Genomic DNA, 17,667 nt, shown 5'->3' on the forward strand with positions numbered 1-17,667 from the left:
CCTAAGTATTGTTTTAACTATTCCTCATGTTTTTAAATATCATTTTTTCTAAGTTTTTACTAATTTCATAGATTTTTTTACCCATAGTTATTCAGAAGTCAAATTTCTGAATATATGAAGTTTTCTAAAAGTTTGTTGCTATTGTTATTGATTTCTACTGTAATGTGTTCAGAGAAAATAATCTATGTAATATTTTTTGGTATTGGTTAAGATTTTGCTTTGTAGTCCAGTATGTAATCAATCTTCATAAATATTCTTTACATTATTGAATAGGCTGGGTACAGTGGCTCACACCTGTAATCCCAGCACTTTGGGAGGCTGAGGCAGGAGGATCACTTAAGACCAGGATTTGGAGACCAGCCTAGGCAACATAGTGACACCTCACCACTATTTAAAAAAGAAAAGAAAAGAATGTGTATTTTTCTGATTGTTAGGTGCAGAGTTGTACAGATCAAAGATATTAATAGAGTTGTTGAAATCTTCTATATCCTTGTTAATTTGTTTCTGCTTGATTGATCAACTTCAGAGAGAAGTGGGTTTAAATCTCCTATAGTAATTATGGATTTGTCCATTTTTTCTTGTAAGTCTGTTACATTTTGCTTTATTATCTGATGCTTTATTATACGTTTAGAATTATCTTTTTGCAGTATAGGTCCTATAGCTAGTCTTATTCCCAGTTCATCCTGGTTCCTCAGGTCCAAATTTTGGCAAGTCTTTGGATGAGGATATAGTCCCAAGGAGGCTTAGGTTAATAAATGAGGGCTATTTTCATGCCTGACTATAATGTACTATACCTTATATTTGTAGTCTTACTGTGCATTACATAGCCCTGTTGTTAATGATATACTCAGCTTTGCTTATCTATATAAAGAATTACTTGGGGAGGGGGGTCAGTGAGCTTCTAGAGGTCTAATGAACCTTTCCCTCAACGAGATTTAACGTATAACCAGCTAGTTTAAAAATCCATCTTTTGCCTTGATAAAACTGTTTTGAAGTTTATAGGCCTGCTCGCTCTCATTCTCTCTCTCTCTCTCTCTCTCTCTCTCTGCTAATTAACAGGATTCCAGTGACTACTCTTGGGAATGCAAGTCCTCCTAATAAACAACTATTAGTAAAAGAATCTCGGAAAGATGAGAATATTTTCCCTCTTTCCTTATAGATACTTACAACGTACTGTTCTACAACTCAAAGCAAGCACTATAAAAAGATAAACTGAGAACATGTTTGAAAATTGTCGTTCTTGTCTCCTACCCAAAATTAAGATTTTAAATCTTTTTTCCTTAATATAAAAAAAGACTTGTTTGAAAATGTGCCATTCTCTCTATTTTCTCTTTACAAATGTTATTTGTAAAAACAAATAAAAACCAAACAAGAAAACATGAACTTCAGACACTGTTACTTCAGATATTGTTGCTATATCCTATAAAATATAACCTGTAGCCTCTGCAATCTATCTGCCCTTTTTTTTTTTTTTTTTTTTTTTTTTGAGACGGAGTCTCGCTCTGCCGCCCAGGCTGGAGTGCAGTGGCCGGATCTCAGCTCACTGCAAGCTCCGCCTCCCGGGTTCACGCCATTCTCCTGCCTCAGCCTCCCGAGTAGCTGGGACCACAGGCGCCCGCCACCTCGCCTGGCTAGTTTTTTTTTTTTTTTTTTTTTTTGTAATTTTAGTAGAGACGGGGTTTCACTTTGCCTTGCATGATAAACTGTTACCTACAAAGACCATTTAAATTAACATCTGTTTTGCTAAAGATATATATATATTTAAATATATTTGTAAATTTGTTCTTGTTATTCAAAAAAGATTTGGATTTACCTCTTCTTCCCTCATTCATATAATCTCATGACTCCCTTTGGATTCCACAGAGTTTGAAAGATTTTGTTTTATTTAAACCAATACCTGCTGTAACTTTCCATCTCTTACTTTCAACCATTTTGTGTCCTTATGCTTTAATTGTAACTGTGCAAACACCATATAGATGGATTCTTTTAAAAATCCAATCTGATATTCTCTGTTTTGTAACTGGCAATATTAATATATAAATGCTGGTTGTGCATACTGACATGTTGAAATTGTTTGTCATTTCAGTTTGTGATATTTACCCTGCTTTGCTTCTTTTTCTCCCTTTCTGCCTTTTTGATAGTTTTAAATTTTTTTATTGACAGGTTTTAATTGATTATTTCCTTATTCCCCTCTACTGGTTTGAAAACAATACTATTCTATTTCTATTATTTTATCATAAAAAATTATTAGCATATATATACATAGGCAATTTCTAATTCTATCCTCCATATAAATTATAACTTGCTTTTTACATTTTTACTTCATTATCTCTCTAAGCTACATTCTGGGTAATTTGGGGGGATTTATCTTTCAATTCATAATTCTCTTTGGCTTGTCTGATCTGCAATTTAACTCATCTATAGACTTTTAGATTTCAATGACCATATTTTTCATTTTCTAGAAGTTGTTTTTCAGCTCTTTCCAGCTTGTCTTGATATTACCTTGTTCTTTTCTCATATTTTTTATTCTTTCTTATGTGTAATTATTTAAACATACTTAATAGTCTTTTTAGTTCTATTATTTGAAAGTTGTAGGAGTTCGGCTGCAATTGTATTCTGACTACCATTCATGGTAGGTTAATTTTTTTTTTTTTTTTTTTTTGAGATGGAGTCTCTCTCTGTCACCTAGGTTGGAGTGCAGTGGCGTGATCTCAGTTCACTGCAACCTCCGCCTCCTAGGTTCAAGCGATTCTACCTCAGCTTCCGAGTAGCTAGGATTACAGGCATGAGCCATCACACCCGGCTAATTTTTGTATTTTTAATAGAGACAGGGTTCTGCCATGTTGGCCAAGCTGGTCTCGAACTCCGCCCACCTCAGCCTCCCAAAGTGCTGGGATTATAGGCGTGGCCCAGGTTGATATTTTTAAATTTGGATTATGAACTCACCTTTAGGGGACTTCATCTGTGGGAATATTGTGAGGCCTGAATTGAGATGTATCCTAGAGAAGTTTTGTCTTTGTTTCTGCCAGGCTTCCTAGGGAATGTTAACAGCCTAAGGCATGTTAACACATAATTTCTGCCCTGCGAATTCCAGAATCATGGAGGTAGCACAAATTCAAATCCATAAACCTCAAATTCAAGGCCAGCTGTGGCTCCTAATTCTTAAGAGAAATGAAATTTCATTTTTTTCCCTAAGTACAGACCCAAACTGACAAATATTCATGTCTTACCTTTCACGCTATACTTTCTCCCCAGACAATATGTTCTAAAACCAAAGCTTGTCTCTACGTCAGTGACTCCCAGATCTTATATATCTTCATCCTAGATTCTCTCCTCTGAGTTCCAGACCCTACTATCCAACTGTGTATTTGAATATCTAAAGTATCACCTAAAAGTCAACTAGCCTAAGATCAATGAAATTCATGACTTTCCCATAAAAACTAGTCCCGTTCTAGTGTTTCCTGTCTCAGTAAATGGCATGCTTATCCATACTGTTGTACATGCCAGAAATCCAGGATCCATATTTGACATCTCTCTTCTCATTCTCCCTCCAACCCATTGCCAACCCCTGTCAATTTTACCGCTTAAGTATCTTTTAAATCTGCCCACTCTCTCCATCTCCACTGTTTTCAGACTAGTTGTTCAAGTTACCATCATCTCTAGCCTGGACTGCTGCAGTTTTCCCACATGTACTCTGAAAATTCTCCAGTACATTCTCTGCGCTATGGCCACACTGAACTTATTCAAATACACATGTGGGTTGTTTTTCTTTTCTGCTTGAGATTCTCATTCACTGGCTTCACATTCGTGGTCTTTACATCCTTCATATGGTCTACTTGGCTGTGCCTGGCCAGCTGCTACCCACCTCTTGGACCCAGCCTCATAATGCTCTTCTCACCCTTACTTTCTGTGCTCCAGCCAAGAAGCCATAATTCTGTTGCTTGAAGCTACAACCCTCTTGCATCTTCCCACAGGGCTTTGGTACCTGCTGTTTCTTTTTTCTGGAATGCCAGTCCCCCTGTCCCCAATCTTGTCTAGTCAATACTTAAGTCATCCTTCACTTCTTTGGTCTAACATCATTTCCTCAGTTCTCATCTCTTTCTTTCAAAGCCTTTCTGTTCATTTATAACTATTCACTCATTACTGTGGTTATTTGCTTAATGTCTGTTTTCTCTATTAGGCTACAAGTTTTGTGAGATCAGAGACCTTATCTGGTTTTGCTCATTACTATGTTCTGAGTACTAACACAGCCCAGAACATAGTGATTAATAAATATTTCTTGAATAAATAAATCATTATTTAAAAATAACTAAAAATATACATCTATTCCAAATAATGTAAAAGGAGAGAATAAGTGGATAGAGTTATGGATAAAACAAGTGACAGCTGCATGGAGGATTTGTGATATTATCCTGTCTACTTTTCCTTATGTTTGAAATTGTCCATAAAAAGATTATGCAACTTACTAAAAAATTAAAATACCTTATTTGAGTCTTTGGATAAGTGGTTAACTTAACCTTAAAAATAAAATATTGTCCCTTTAGGGTCAGACTGAAATATTTTTATTTAACTAAAAAGAAATTATACTAACCTGAAGATATTTCGGTAATGGTTAATTGGGCCACTTAATGCTCCAGGCTGAGAAAAGACATAAATATAAGCTTCAAGATCCTCTGTTGTTAATTGACATCCTTTTCTTCCAATGCCAGTGCTATGACTGGTAAACAGATGTTTCAAAACCTAATTTAAGTGAGAAAAGAATAATTAAAACTTTTTAGTTATCTATTAATAAGCTAAGTCTTTGGCTTTGGAAAGGGGATGGTGGTCATTGTGCAGTGACAACTCCTAATTTCTGCTCTAGCCAAATTTGAGATCTCATTGTTTATACATACATATTCTATGCATTTCTGCTTTCCTGGCTTTATTTTTTCTATATTCTTCCCTTCTAATCTCCCCTGCACACTTTATTTTTATAAAAAGCATCCTGTCTTCTTGGTGCCTATTCATATTCTACAAGACCCAGTTCAAGAGTTCCTTGGATAAATGACTAATTCCCCATCTGGGCAGGAAAGAAAACATAAGCCCAGGACATTGAGGAGGCAAGCTATCACTGACTACAGGGATTATATCAAAAAGCCACAAGAGCCAACCTGAAAGAATGCCTCATTTGATGCCTATTGTGGGATAATTTGGGCATCCAAAAGAATAATGACTATAAATGATTGGTATATATCAAATATATATTCATTACTCTAAAAATTGTTTGTGAAAAGAAAAAGAATGAGAATATATCCTGCCATTCTTGTGTGAACTATATTTCAGAATAAATAGATGTGGAAAAATTCTTTATAGCAGAATTTCAATTAAAACAGAAAGAATTATCAAATTAGAAAATCACCATTTTTCATACCCTAATGAAATAATGGGCCTCGGCTATGATCACTAATGTATGCTAAAATTAATTTGGCGGAAGGATGTGAAGAAATTTTGGATAGGCTGACAACTCATGAGCCCACTGATCACTGTTAGCATTAGTAAAACTGGACCAAGTAGGTGTCATGCGCTTCCTTGATGGGATGTGTTAAGAAATACATAGCACCACCTATTAAGTATCCTTTTCAAATTAAAATTTAATCAAGCCTCTAGATCACCAGTACCTATGAAGTAGGAAAAACAAGGGTTAGAGGAACAAGTTAAATACCACCATGATGAAGCAATCAGCTAAATCCAAAATATGGAGCTTTCCTCAGGCAAATTTCTTCAATAAATAAGGGAGATTAAAAAAAAATAAGAAAAAAAAGAAAGAAGGCACTATTATACATTTTAAAAGCTGTAACAACTAAATACAAGGTATAGGCTTTGGTTCCTGATTCAAACAAAGGAAATACATCAAGACATTTATGACAGTTAATGAAATTTGAATGGGTATTAAATGATATTAAGGAGTTGTCATTTATTCTGTTAGGTTTGATAGTGGCATTGGATTTTTCTGTTTTTTTTTTTTTTTTTTTAAGTTCTTATCCCATCACAGTTATACACGGAATTATTTACAGGTAAAATTATATTGTGCCTTTTAAAAATCCTCACCAATATCTAATACCACGTGAGACATATAAGAAGCATTTAGGCTGGGAGTGATGGCTCACGCCTGTAATCCCAGCACTTTGGGAAGCTGAGGTGGGAGGATCGCTTGAGGCCAGGAGTTTCAGACCAGCCTGGGCAACATGGTAAAACCCAGTCTCTACAAAAAATACAAAAATTAGCCGGGCATGGTGGTGCATGCCTGCAGTCCCAGCTACTTGGGAGGCTGAGGTGGGAGGATTGCTTGAGCCTGGGAGGTCTGAGGCTGCAGTGAGCTGTAATTGCACTACTGCACTCCAGCCTGGGTGACAAAGCAAGTTCCTGTCTCAAAAACAAAGCAAAACAAAAAAATAAAAATAACAAAGAATAATTTAATAAATTTCCAAGATATTTGCGTATGACTACTGGTGTCAGTGTACGTGCGACACTAATATCTGCATGTTTACTTTGTTTGGGGCTTTTTTTTTAATCCCAAAGTCTTCTACTTTGCTGCTATTAAACCTGACATTTGTATTCCCTCATCTCCCCATGAGATGTTCTCTAAAAAGGGGTATGCCCGTAGGGGCACAGTCTCACAAAAAAATTGAAGAACAGCCAGGTATTTAAATACATAAACAGAGACTATGAAAATAAGCAAGACTATATGTAAGTTCTTAAAACCATTTGTTAAGTTATAATAATTTGCTTTCATTTTTCATTATTCTTCTTAAAGGTGGACTTTAAAACATTTTTCATTAATAAGAATAATACATTATTTGTTTGATTTGTTTGGCTTACCTTGAAATCATTTATTGAGAACATAAATTCTGGGAACCATGGTATTTGAAAGAAGTAGTAATAACTGGATTTCAACAGCTGAGCAGGGTGTCGTAAAATATATTCTGAAATTAAAATGCCATGTTAGATCTTATCCAAGGGGTATAAATTACTTACTGTTAGAAGAACTTCTTTTTAGGATAATTTCACTTTAAGATGATCCCATAAAAGAATCCATAAGGCTTCTTTGGAACAATTTCTATGCTCTTATATCTTATTATGAGTATTTCAGTATTTCCAAAATGTATATCACTTTATTTATTTTTTATTTTTTATTTTTTTGAGACAGAGTCTCACTCTGTCACCCAGGTTGGAGTGCAATGGCACAATCTCGGCTCACTACAACCTCTGCCTCCTGGGTTCAAGCAATTCCCCTGCCTCAGCTTCCCGAGTAGCTAGGATTACAGGTGCCCACCACCGCACCTACCTAATTTTTTGTCTTTTTGGTAGAGGCAGAGTTTCGCCATGTTGGCCAGGCCAGTTTCGAACTCCTGACCTCAGGTGATCTGCCCACCTTGGCCTCCCAAACTGCTGGGATTACAGGCATGAGCCACTGCGCCTGGCCTTATACACTTTAAATAAAAAGAAAGTTTCACTTTATGAAATCTTGACTCAAAAGGGAACAGGAAGCCCAAACGACACTGCTTTTCCTCCAAGGTCATTATCAGTGACCTACCACTTTTCCTAGGAATACACTTCTTCACCACCACACACTGGTGGTAAACTAACTAATTAATTAAATTTAATTAAGTGCTAGTTTCACTTAACAGTGTCCTTGATGAAACAGCAAAAAATATTAATTAAACTTGACCTTTGAGTACATGTTTTTAATTATTCTATGTAATTAAATAGAAAGTACACATAAAGCAGTTCTGTTGTCTCAAGACAACACAAATATAATGATTGTTCCAAGGAAAAGCACTTCTGCAATTGTTTGAGTTGACGGGTTGAATTAGCTGTTTTTTCTTTTCTTTTTTTTTTTTTTTTTGAGACAGGGTGTCACTTTGCCTCCCAGGCTGGAGTGCAGTGGCGCAGTCTCAGCTCGCTGCAGCCTCCACCTCCTGAGCTTAAGTGATCTTCTTGCCTCAGCCCCCCGGGTAGCGGGGACTACAGGTGCACACACCACACCCAGCTAATGTTTAGCTGCATTTTTAAATGTAACATTGTTTTACTTGAGAGAATGACTGACAACCTATCATCAGTCAGACATGGGTATTTGGCAGATAATCTCTTGAAAATTAACAAAGTGAGCCTGTCACGTCAAGGAAAAGAATCATCAGTAGTAGTTGCCATTGATAAAAGTCAGACTTTCAAATGAACCTTAGAAGTCTGGAAAACTTATATCTGCTACTGTGAGCTTCACAGCTTTGCAATACTTTAAAAGCTTTTCTGATGAGATTAGGGTGATGCCAAAGAATGTGATTTTTTGATACTGTTTGATGAAATGTGTCAACTTATGGAAGATCTGCATAAATCAGCGAACCAACATCTTCTAATGCATGATGATAAAAAACCAGGCACGGATAAAAGATCCAATAAAAGTACTAGGGAGACCTGTGGGTTTTAATAGCTCACACTATTAAAAAAACATTTACATGCCATCACATTCCACATTGTTACCTTTAAGAAACTATCGGCCAGGTGCAGTGGCTCACGCCTGTAATCCCAGCACTTTAGGAGGCTGAGGCGGGTAGATCACAAGGTCAAGCATTTGAGACCAGCCTGGCCAACATGGCGAAACCCTGTCTCTACTAAAAATACAAAAATTAGCCAAGCGTGGTGACGGGTGTCTGTAGTCCCAGCTACTCGGGAGGCTGAGGCAGGAGAATCTCTTGAACCCAGGAGGCAGAGGTTGCAGTGAGCTGAGATGGCGCCACTGCACTCCAGCCTGGGCAACAGAGCGAGACTCCATCTCAAAAAACAAAACCAAAAACGAAAACAAAACCATTAATTTTTAAGTTTGGTATAGTATTAAGAAAGAAAATCCACAGTTATCTGAAAAAGCTATTAAAATACTCCTCCCTTTTCCAATTACAGATCTGTGTGAGGCCAAATTTCTTCATATACTTCAATTCAAACAACATATTGCAACATATTGAAGAGATTTGCAAAAATGTAAAACAATGACACTCATTTCACTAAAATTTTGTTTTGGAAGATGTAGTTAGCTTTCATTTAAAATATGTTATTTATGTTAACATGTAATGGTTTATTTCTTTTGAGGAATTAACATATAAATATTTTTAAATTTCTATTTTAATTTCCAATACAGTGAATATTTATAAACCATATAAGTAAAAGCTCAATGGGGTCTTTAATAATTTTAAGAGCATAAGGAAGCCCAAAACCAAAAATGTGAGAACTGCTTTGAAGAATACTGCTATTCCTGACAGCCAAAGCAGTCAAGCAAGAGGAGATTTTATTTCTAGGCTGTCAGGATTCATTACTGTCAAAGCAATGTCACTGTATGTTTCCCTTTATCCCTCCCCAAGTTAACAGTAAAATCTTTTTTTGAAGGAATAAAATTATGTAAGCAAGTATAAAGCTAAATTTTCTTAGATTCCCCTAGAAGATTGAAAACCAAGGTATCTGACACTATCATGTGCTATCATGGTTTAGTCACTTAGTTTTAAAATATTATAGTAACCAAATTTTGCTGTTTCTAATCCAAAATGTCAGTGGCAGGAGTGAATTGTCACATTAGCAGAACTGTTTTGATAAAACTTGAACTCACCTGTAAATACATTTGGATGAGGGAAGTTAATAACAATAAGCTTCATCACCATTTCAGGATAACAGATGGCAATTAGCCAAGCAATCATGCCTCCCCAGTCATGACCAATAAGAACACATTTGCTATACCCTGTAATCAAGAAATAAATGTTGACATCATTAAAAAGAAACAGGTGAGTGCACCGTTACCTCACATAAAATAGTTATACTTCTGAAGCACCTCTTTTCATTATCTTATCCTAATTATGGACTTTGTGCAGATACTGAGTTCAGTGGTTCCAAAACTTGTCTGTACATCACCTACATAGCTCCACTCTAAACCTATAGATTGAGAATCTATGCCAGGAATCCATATTTTTTTTAAAAAAATCTGAAATAGGCCGGTGTGATGGCTCATACCTATAATCCCAACACTTGAGAGGCCAAAGCAGGAGGATTTCTAGAGGCCAGGAGTTCGAGACCAGCCTGGGAAACATAGCAAGACCACCCCCCACCAAACCAGCCATCTCTACAAAAAAATAAAGAAATTAGCCAGGTGTGGTGGTGTCCACCTGTAGTACCAGCAACTGTAGAGCCTGGGGGGGGAGGATCCCTTGAGCCCAGGACTTCAAGGCTGCAGTGAGCCATGATCATGCCACTGCACTCCAGCCTGGGTGACAGAGCGAGACTGAGACTCTGTTTCTAAAACAGAAAAAAAAAAAAAAAAAAAAAAAAAGCTGCGGGGAAGCGGGGGTATAAAACAAACCAAAAAAATCTGAAATAGCTAATGTTGCTCAGCTCCGGTCCCATGGACCTGAGTTTGGAAACCATGGTAAAGATTGCACATAATGAAGTCAAAAGCAAGATTATTTTCTTTTTTTGAATGTTCAGAAATTTCTAGTTATAGTAAAATTATAAATGTCTCATCTATGTCCAACTCATAAATCTTTATTTCCAGGAAGCATCTATTTCTTCTGTAACTTCATAAATCCTATGTACAGCTCAACACAGAAAGTTTGTCACTAATTTGGAACTGTGAAGTCAAATTGAAGTAATGGAAAGTCTTAATTATAGCACCAATTTTGCACCAGTTTCATTTCATGTAATCACTCAGTAATTTAAAGTAGGTTAAAATGTTGATGAATAGAGATTCCTACAGGATTTCCATTGTATGGATGGATAAAATTCATTTGTAATTTATTCCTGGAGTACTTAAAATTGCTTAATTCTTTCAAGGAAGTACTTCTCACCATCACTCCTCACCACTATACTAATACACACACATAGGCATAGACACACACACATAAATCTTGTTTATATTAATTATTTGCCTAAAAATTTCATGATGACAAATTTAGGCCAGGTCTGACTGAATTATCACAAAATCTGAAACATAATTGTTCAAAATCAGTGTCGGAGTCTCTTTTACTGTAATCAGACTAAATGACAACATTGTATGTGACACCCCCAGACCCCAACCATTTTTTCTCCCCTAAAAATATTGGCCTGATCTATGCTTTCATTAGATTACTGTAGAAAGTGCCTTTCATTTCATGGTGTTTCTCACTATACTGCTTCCCTTAACATACTGATGGTAGCAGCTTGGTTTCAGTCAAAAGGGATATACTATTAATAGATTGGATTATTGTTAAAAAATACTTACTTTCCCCTTCTCCCTACTGTCATAGTAGTCTACCTGCTGCCCTTTGATTTTAAACTTGGCCATGTGATTTGCTTTGGTCTCATGGTGGCTGTATAACTTGACTTTGGGCTCCACCATATGACTTGCTTTGACTAATGGGCTGCCCGTAGAAACTTGAGCTTGTGCAGCTGAGCTCACCCACTACCATTGCCAGGAGAAAAGCTTCCCTCAGGCAGCCACTCCCTTTTAGCTTGGGCTCCAGCCCAACTCACAGAGAGAAGCCAGTCCCAGCTGGACCTGCAGCCTGAGGTAAAGACCAGAGGAGTCCAGCCTATGGTTAACCTGCAGATCCATGAGCACAGGAAAAAATGGTTATGACCCTATGTCACTGATCTGGGGTGGTTTGTTTCACAATATTATGTGGTTCTAACTGATGGATAACAACAGAAATAATGCAAGTGCATCTGTATTTTATAACATTTTAAAATGAGTATTTAGGTGTGTGTTCTAAAGAAATAAATTTTCTAAGTACAAAAATAAAATTTTCAATAATTATTTCTGAAAATAATAAACAGCATACATTAGGTCTATTTTTTTTTTTTTTTTTTTTTTTTTTGAGACAGAGTCTCGCTCTTGTTGCCCAGGATGGAGTGCAATGGCACAATCTTGGCTCACTGCAACCTCCACCTCCTGGGTTCATGCCTGGATAATTTTTGTATTTTTAGTAGAGACAAGGTTTCACCATGTTGGCCAGGCTGGTCTCAAACTCCTGACCTCAGGTGATCTGCCTGCCTCAGCCTCTCAAAGTGCTGGGATTACAGGCGCGAGCCACAGCACCCGGGCCGTTAGGTCTATGTTTAAAAACAAATCTGAAAAGTCATTCTTGGCTGGTAGATGGAATAGTTGCTCTAGATGCATCATTTTAAATTTCCTGTATAGATATTTTGGGCTGACTACCTGAAACCATGGTGACAGGATCCAGATAATTTGGGGAGATGGAATATGCATCCTCCCAAGAAAAGATGTCATCGATTCACAATTTGTTGAATGTTTGTCCCTTAAAAAGAGTTGTTTTGTTTCAAACTAACCTACCTAAAGAATCTAAAATATCCTTTATGTCTGTAATTAGACAGTCCAATTTATAATTCTGTCGATGAATGGGAGCATCTGTTTCTCCATAACCTCTCAAATCCAGTGCTACAACTCGATATTCACTTTTAAATTCTCTCAGTTGGTAACGCCAAGAATACCTGCAGGAAAAAAGGAAGCGTTTAAAATACCATATTTACTAGAACAAAGAGTAACATTACAGATTTTCTTTTTCTTTTCTTTTTTATTTTTTTTGAGACGAGTTTTGCTCTGTCACCCAGGCTGGAGTGCAGTGGTGCAATTACAGCTCACTGCCACCTCAACCTCCCTGGCTCAAGTGATCCTCCTGCCTCAGTTTCCTAAAAAGCTGACACTACAGGTGCACATCATCACACCCAGCTAATTTAAAAATTTTTTTGTAGACACGGGGTCTCCCTATGTTGCCAGGGCTGGTCTCAAACTTCTGGGCTCAAGAGTGATCCTCATGCCTTAGCCTCCCAAAGTGCTGAGATTACAGGTGTGAGCCACTGCACCTGGCCACATTTCAGATTTTCTCAGTGGAAAACTGTAAGAAATTCCTTATTTTTAGAACAGATATATAGCTGCAAGTAAGCAAGAAAGAGACCTACTTGAGAAGGAAACACTGACATTCTATTAGAATTATTTTATCTTTTTACCAATTCCAGTGGAGGGTAACAAAGTGCCACTATTTACAGAAACTACACAGTATCAGATACTAAAATCATTGTACTTACATAAGTCTTAATAAGTCCATTTTTTAAAAATTGAAACAAGGTCTCGCTATGTTCCCAAGCTGGGCTCAAACTCCTGGTTCAAGTGATCCTCCTGCTTTGGCCTCCCAAAGTGCTGGGATTACAGGTGTGAGCTAACATGTCTGGCCAATAAGTCAATTTTTCATTTGCTTGTTTGTTTTGAGACAAGAGTTTCAGTCTTATTGCCCAGGCTGGAGTGCAATGGCGTGATCTTGGCTCACTGCAACCTCTGCCTCCCAGGTTCAAGCGATTCTCCTGCTTCAGCCTCCCAAGTAGCTGGGATTACAGACCTGTGCCACCATGCCTGGCTAATTTTTGTATTTTTTTTTCTTCTTAGTAGAGACAGGGTTTCTCCATGTTGGTCAGGCTGGTCTCGAACTCCTGACCTCAGGTGATTCACTCATCTCGGCCTCCCAAAGTGCTGGGATTACAGGCGTGAGCCACTGTGCCTAGCCAAATAAGTCAATTTTTAAAGCTTTTCTTAAATGGTGTGTATAGCCACCATGGAATCTGTACTATGAACAGTTAGTTATTTTACAGCCTGAATTTCTAGATAATAAATTGATTATATTTATCTGAAAAGTAGATTTTACTCACCTTACTCCACTGTCAAATAGGGTCAATGTTTTAGTAATAACCACAGCTTATTTATGGGTGAAAAAGTCTGAAGGCTTTTTTAAAAAAGATTATCACCGAAATAATCTAATAATAAAACAATCATTTAAGATAAACCTCTGCTTGCTAAAGCAAAATTCTGTGGAGAAGATCCTGAACCATGAGTATAAGCAAGAGTGATACTAAAAACATTTAACAACCAAAATGGCACCAGCACTGACCAATTAGAACAGCCACAGTGCTGCAGCCAAGTTCTGGAGGCCACTGCTGAGCCAGGCATTCTCCCTTTGCTTGATCATGGAACTGCAGAATTAATCGAAATAGAGAGATCCATGAGATTTTCTTTTTCAAATAAGCAAAACCATTTTAGATAACCAACAGAAAAAAAAGACATGGATTTTAAAAAGTGACTCACTATGTTACGGGACTCAAAATATGCATTTAAAAAAACGCATCTGCGTGCACATTTGTTCATGGAAATACAGTGTAAAATTATCTGACACAAGCCAAGTGGGAGATTATGGTCTGAAAATACTTTTGGAGTGCAGTAGGCAAGCTAACAACTGAATGTTAAGATTATAAACCAGTGTAAAGATTGTAATATAAGATTATAAGCCAACAGTGAAAGGGGGGCAATGATATGAAGTGACACACAACAGTAAGATCAATGTGACAAACAGGCCAGGCACAGTGGCTCACACCAGTAATCCCAGCACTTTGGGAGGCCGAGGTAGGCAGATCACTTAAGCTCAGGAGCCTAGGCACCATGGCGAAACCCTGTCTCTACACAAAATTAAAAAATTAGGCCGGGTGCGGTGGCTCACGCCTGTCCCAGCACTTTGGGAGGCCGAGGCAGGCAGATCACCTGAGGTCATGAGTTCGAGACCAGCCTGACCAATATGGAGAAACCTCGTCTACTAAAACTACAAAACAGGCGGTGCATGCCTGTAATCCCAGCTACTTGGGAGGCTGAGGCAGGAGAATTGCTTGAACCCAGGAGGCGGAGGTTGAGGTGAGCTGAGATCGTCCCATTGCACTCCAGTCTCGGCAACAAGAGCAAACCCCATCTCAAAAAAAAAAGAAAGAAAAAAAATTTTTGCTAAGTATGGTGTCATGTGCCTGTGGTCCCAGATACTCAGGAGCCTGAGGTGGGACGATGGCTTAAGCCCAGGTGGCAGAGTTTGCAGTGAGCTGTGATCGCGCCACTGCACTGTAGCCTGGGTGACAGAGCCAGAACCTGCCCCGCCCCCCACAAAAAAAAAAAATCATTGTAACAAATGAACCACCTTACATCATCAGGAAGAGTGTCAGACACATATTTGGAATTATGAATGAATATGGCATTTTTTGATCTATCACTAGGATATTTATATTTTATGAAAATCTGCCAAAGCATTGCCAACTAAGATGGATTTGAAAATGTTAACAAAAAACAAAAACAAAAAAAGAATAACAAAAAAGAAAAAGGAAATAAACATGTCTTCTGGCGGGGTGCAGTGGCTCATGCCTTTGAGCCTAGCACTTTGGGAGGCCAAAGCGGGCGGATCACTTGAGGTTAGGAATTCAAGACCAGCCTGGCCAACGTGGTGAAACCACATCTCTACTAAAAATACAAAAATTAGCCAGGCGTGGTGGTGGACGTAATCCCAGCTACTTGGGGGAGCTGAGGCAGGAGAATTGCTTGAATCCGGGAGGTGGAGGTTGCAGTGAGCCGAGATCACATCACCGCACTCCTGCCTGGGTGACAAGAGTGAAACTTCATCTCAAATAAATAAATATATAAATAAAATAAAATAAATGTGTCTTTTTTGGCTAGGCTGTAATGTTGTTAATCTTGTCTGTGGATTGTAACAAATAAAGTAGCTTGTTTCCTTAAAGATACTCATCTGTCAACACATATGATTGTATTTTTTCTGATTTGCCTTACTTAAAATTTTGAATTGATTTTTTATGTCTTCGTAATTGAAGCCTAATTCTTCCCTCTTTATAATCCATCATACCCAATCAATAAAGTTCTGTTCATTTAACCTCATAAATATTTATTTAAACATTCCCGTCTACCATTCTGTCATTACCTTAATTCAGGCCTCCTTTTAGGCAGCAGCCTGTTGCTTGGTCTAAGTGTGTCCCTTTCATTCCCCTCTGCTCTATCTTCTACAAAACCAGTGATGTAGCAAAGACACAAACTCATGTCATTTCCTTGCTGAAAATCTTGACTCCCTATTACTCATAACATAAAGCTCCAGCTCATTTTTCTAGCAGAAAAATAACTGAAAGATTTGACTATTGCCCAATCTTCCAGCCAGATTACTTTACACTCTGTCATTTGCTTTATAACAAAAAGAGCTAACATCTATACCATTCTTACTACATGTCAGGTCCAACTCTAAGTGCTTCTTGTATGGTAATATTGATCTTCACAACAATACTATGAAGTAGGTATTATTATTATCTTCACTTAACAGATGAAGAAGTGGAGGGAAAACAAGGTTAACTGAAGTACCAAAGGTCACAGAGTCAGTAAACAGCAGAGCCAGGATTCTAGCCCAGGGAGTCTGGCCCCAGAGTCCATGTTGTACTGCCTCTGCAGCACTAGGTTGAAATAGGTGAACAAGTAGAGATATTGGTTTTTGCTTTTATTACTTTGTTCATGTGGTTTCCCTTGTCTGAAATACCATCACTCCCCACCATTCCCCTATTACTCCATAATCCCTGACTCTCACCCCTCAGTTAACTTCTTATCACATTGGGCATCTCCTCTTCTAGGAGACTTCCCAGCTCTCTCCATTACAGCTGGGGTGCGTGGGCCCCTTCCACACTTGTATGTGCACTCTTCAGGGCTGAGGCACACATCACTTTTGATACCTGGCTCTTCCACGAGATCGTTTCCTGGGTTGTCTATGAGAATATCTAACCCCTGTAGGAGATTAATAAAGATTTGTCGAATAAGTGAAACAACAAACAAATAAAAACACTGAGTAATGATAGTGCTAGAAGTACCAGTTGTGCAGTAGGACTTTTGTCCCAGTTCAAACCTTGAGACAATGACAGTTATCGGTCCCAAATTCCTACTGGGGAATTTGTATTCAATTTCTGTTGAACTGCACGTGGTTTCAGTACCTTAAGGGTCCATGTCTTCATTTAGGATTTAATTAGAGATTTCAAGGTAGAAATTTGACTTAATGTATATAATCCTGCAACATTTTACATTTAGAATTGGATTAGAGATTATGCAAACATGATGCCTCCATGTCATGTTAGAAATAATTTAAATTGCCTTAAAAATAAATCCAGCTACTGCTTTTAACAATGAGTTGAAAGCCAAACAATATCCTAAACAATTCTAAGAAATAGGGCAACTGCATGTTTTTAATAAATTACTAAGGAATAATTTTTAACTGTCATCTTCCTGAAGTTCATAAATTAAACACATTTGATTTACATGTTAGCCCTAAACTGGAAAAGAAGTCACCCCAGTATTAGATTGATGGACATATCATTTACATGAATAAAGCAAAAACAATCTCCTTGACACAGGAATGAAAAACATTACAAAAGCAGTAACCCTGAAAACATTATAAATAAGCAAAACTATTTTCATCCACATTGCCTTTTTTCTGGTAGTTTTAGGTAATAGCAGAGGACACTCAGGAAAAATAACCAATCTCTTTCCCAGTGATAGCTCTTTACCTAAGGAGGGCTCCTGGTTTTACCAGGCTAGCCACTTTCAGATGTAGACTCTCATCCTCCTCTTTACCACAGAGAAATGCCATAGTTGTCAGCTTCTGTGCTCAGCCGTATGATGAAGGCCCCTCACTCGCCTCAGCACTTGAATGATGACGCATGCATTCCATACAGCTGGAGACGAAGACGACTCAAAGAAATTGCCCGCCTCAGCTCAAAATATTTTTAAAGGAGATGCAAATTGAAGTGGAGAGA

General features: G+C 37.7%; 1 protein-coding gene across 2 annotated transcripts in view; it reads right to left on the bottom strand.

Moving 5' to 3' along the window:
• Positions 1-17,667, bottom strand: part of LOC105485382 (epoxide hydrolase 4) — a 34,974-nt gene that overhangs the window by 9,505 nt on the left and 7,802 nt on the right. For both annotated transcript variants that reach the window (XM_011747690.2, XM_011747691.3), the window contains exons 3-6: positions 12,344-12,501; positions 9,632-9,760; positions 6,859-6,962; positions 4,592-4,740 (exon numbers count right to left, since the gene is read on the bottom strand). In XM_011747690.2, coding sequence (XP_011745992.1) covers positions 4,592-4,740; positions 6,859-6,962; positions 9,632-9,760; positions 12,344-12,501 — 540 coding nt within the window. The remainder of the gene's footprint in view (positions 1-4,591; positions 4,741-6,858; positions 6,963-9,631; positions 9,761-12,343; positions 12,502-17,667) is intronic.

This window comes from Macaca nemestrina, chromosome 1, assembly GCF_043159975.1.
Source record: "Macaca nemestrina isolate mMacNem1 chromosome 1, mMacNem.hap1, whole genome shotgun sequence".
NCBI classification, from domain to species: domain Eukaryota; kingdom Metazoa; phylum Chordata; class Mammalia; order Primates; family Cercopithecidae; genus Macaca; species Macaca nemestrina.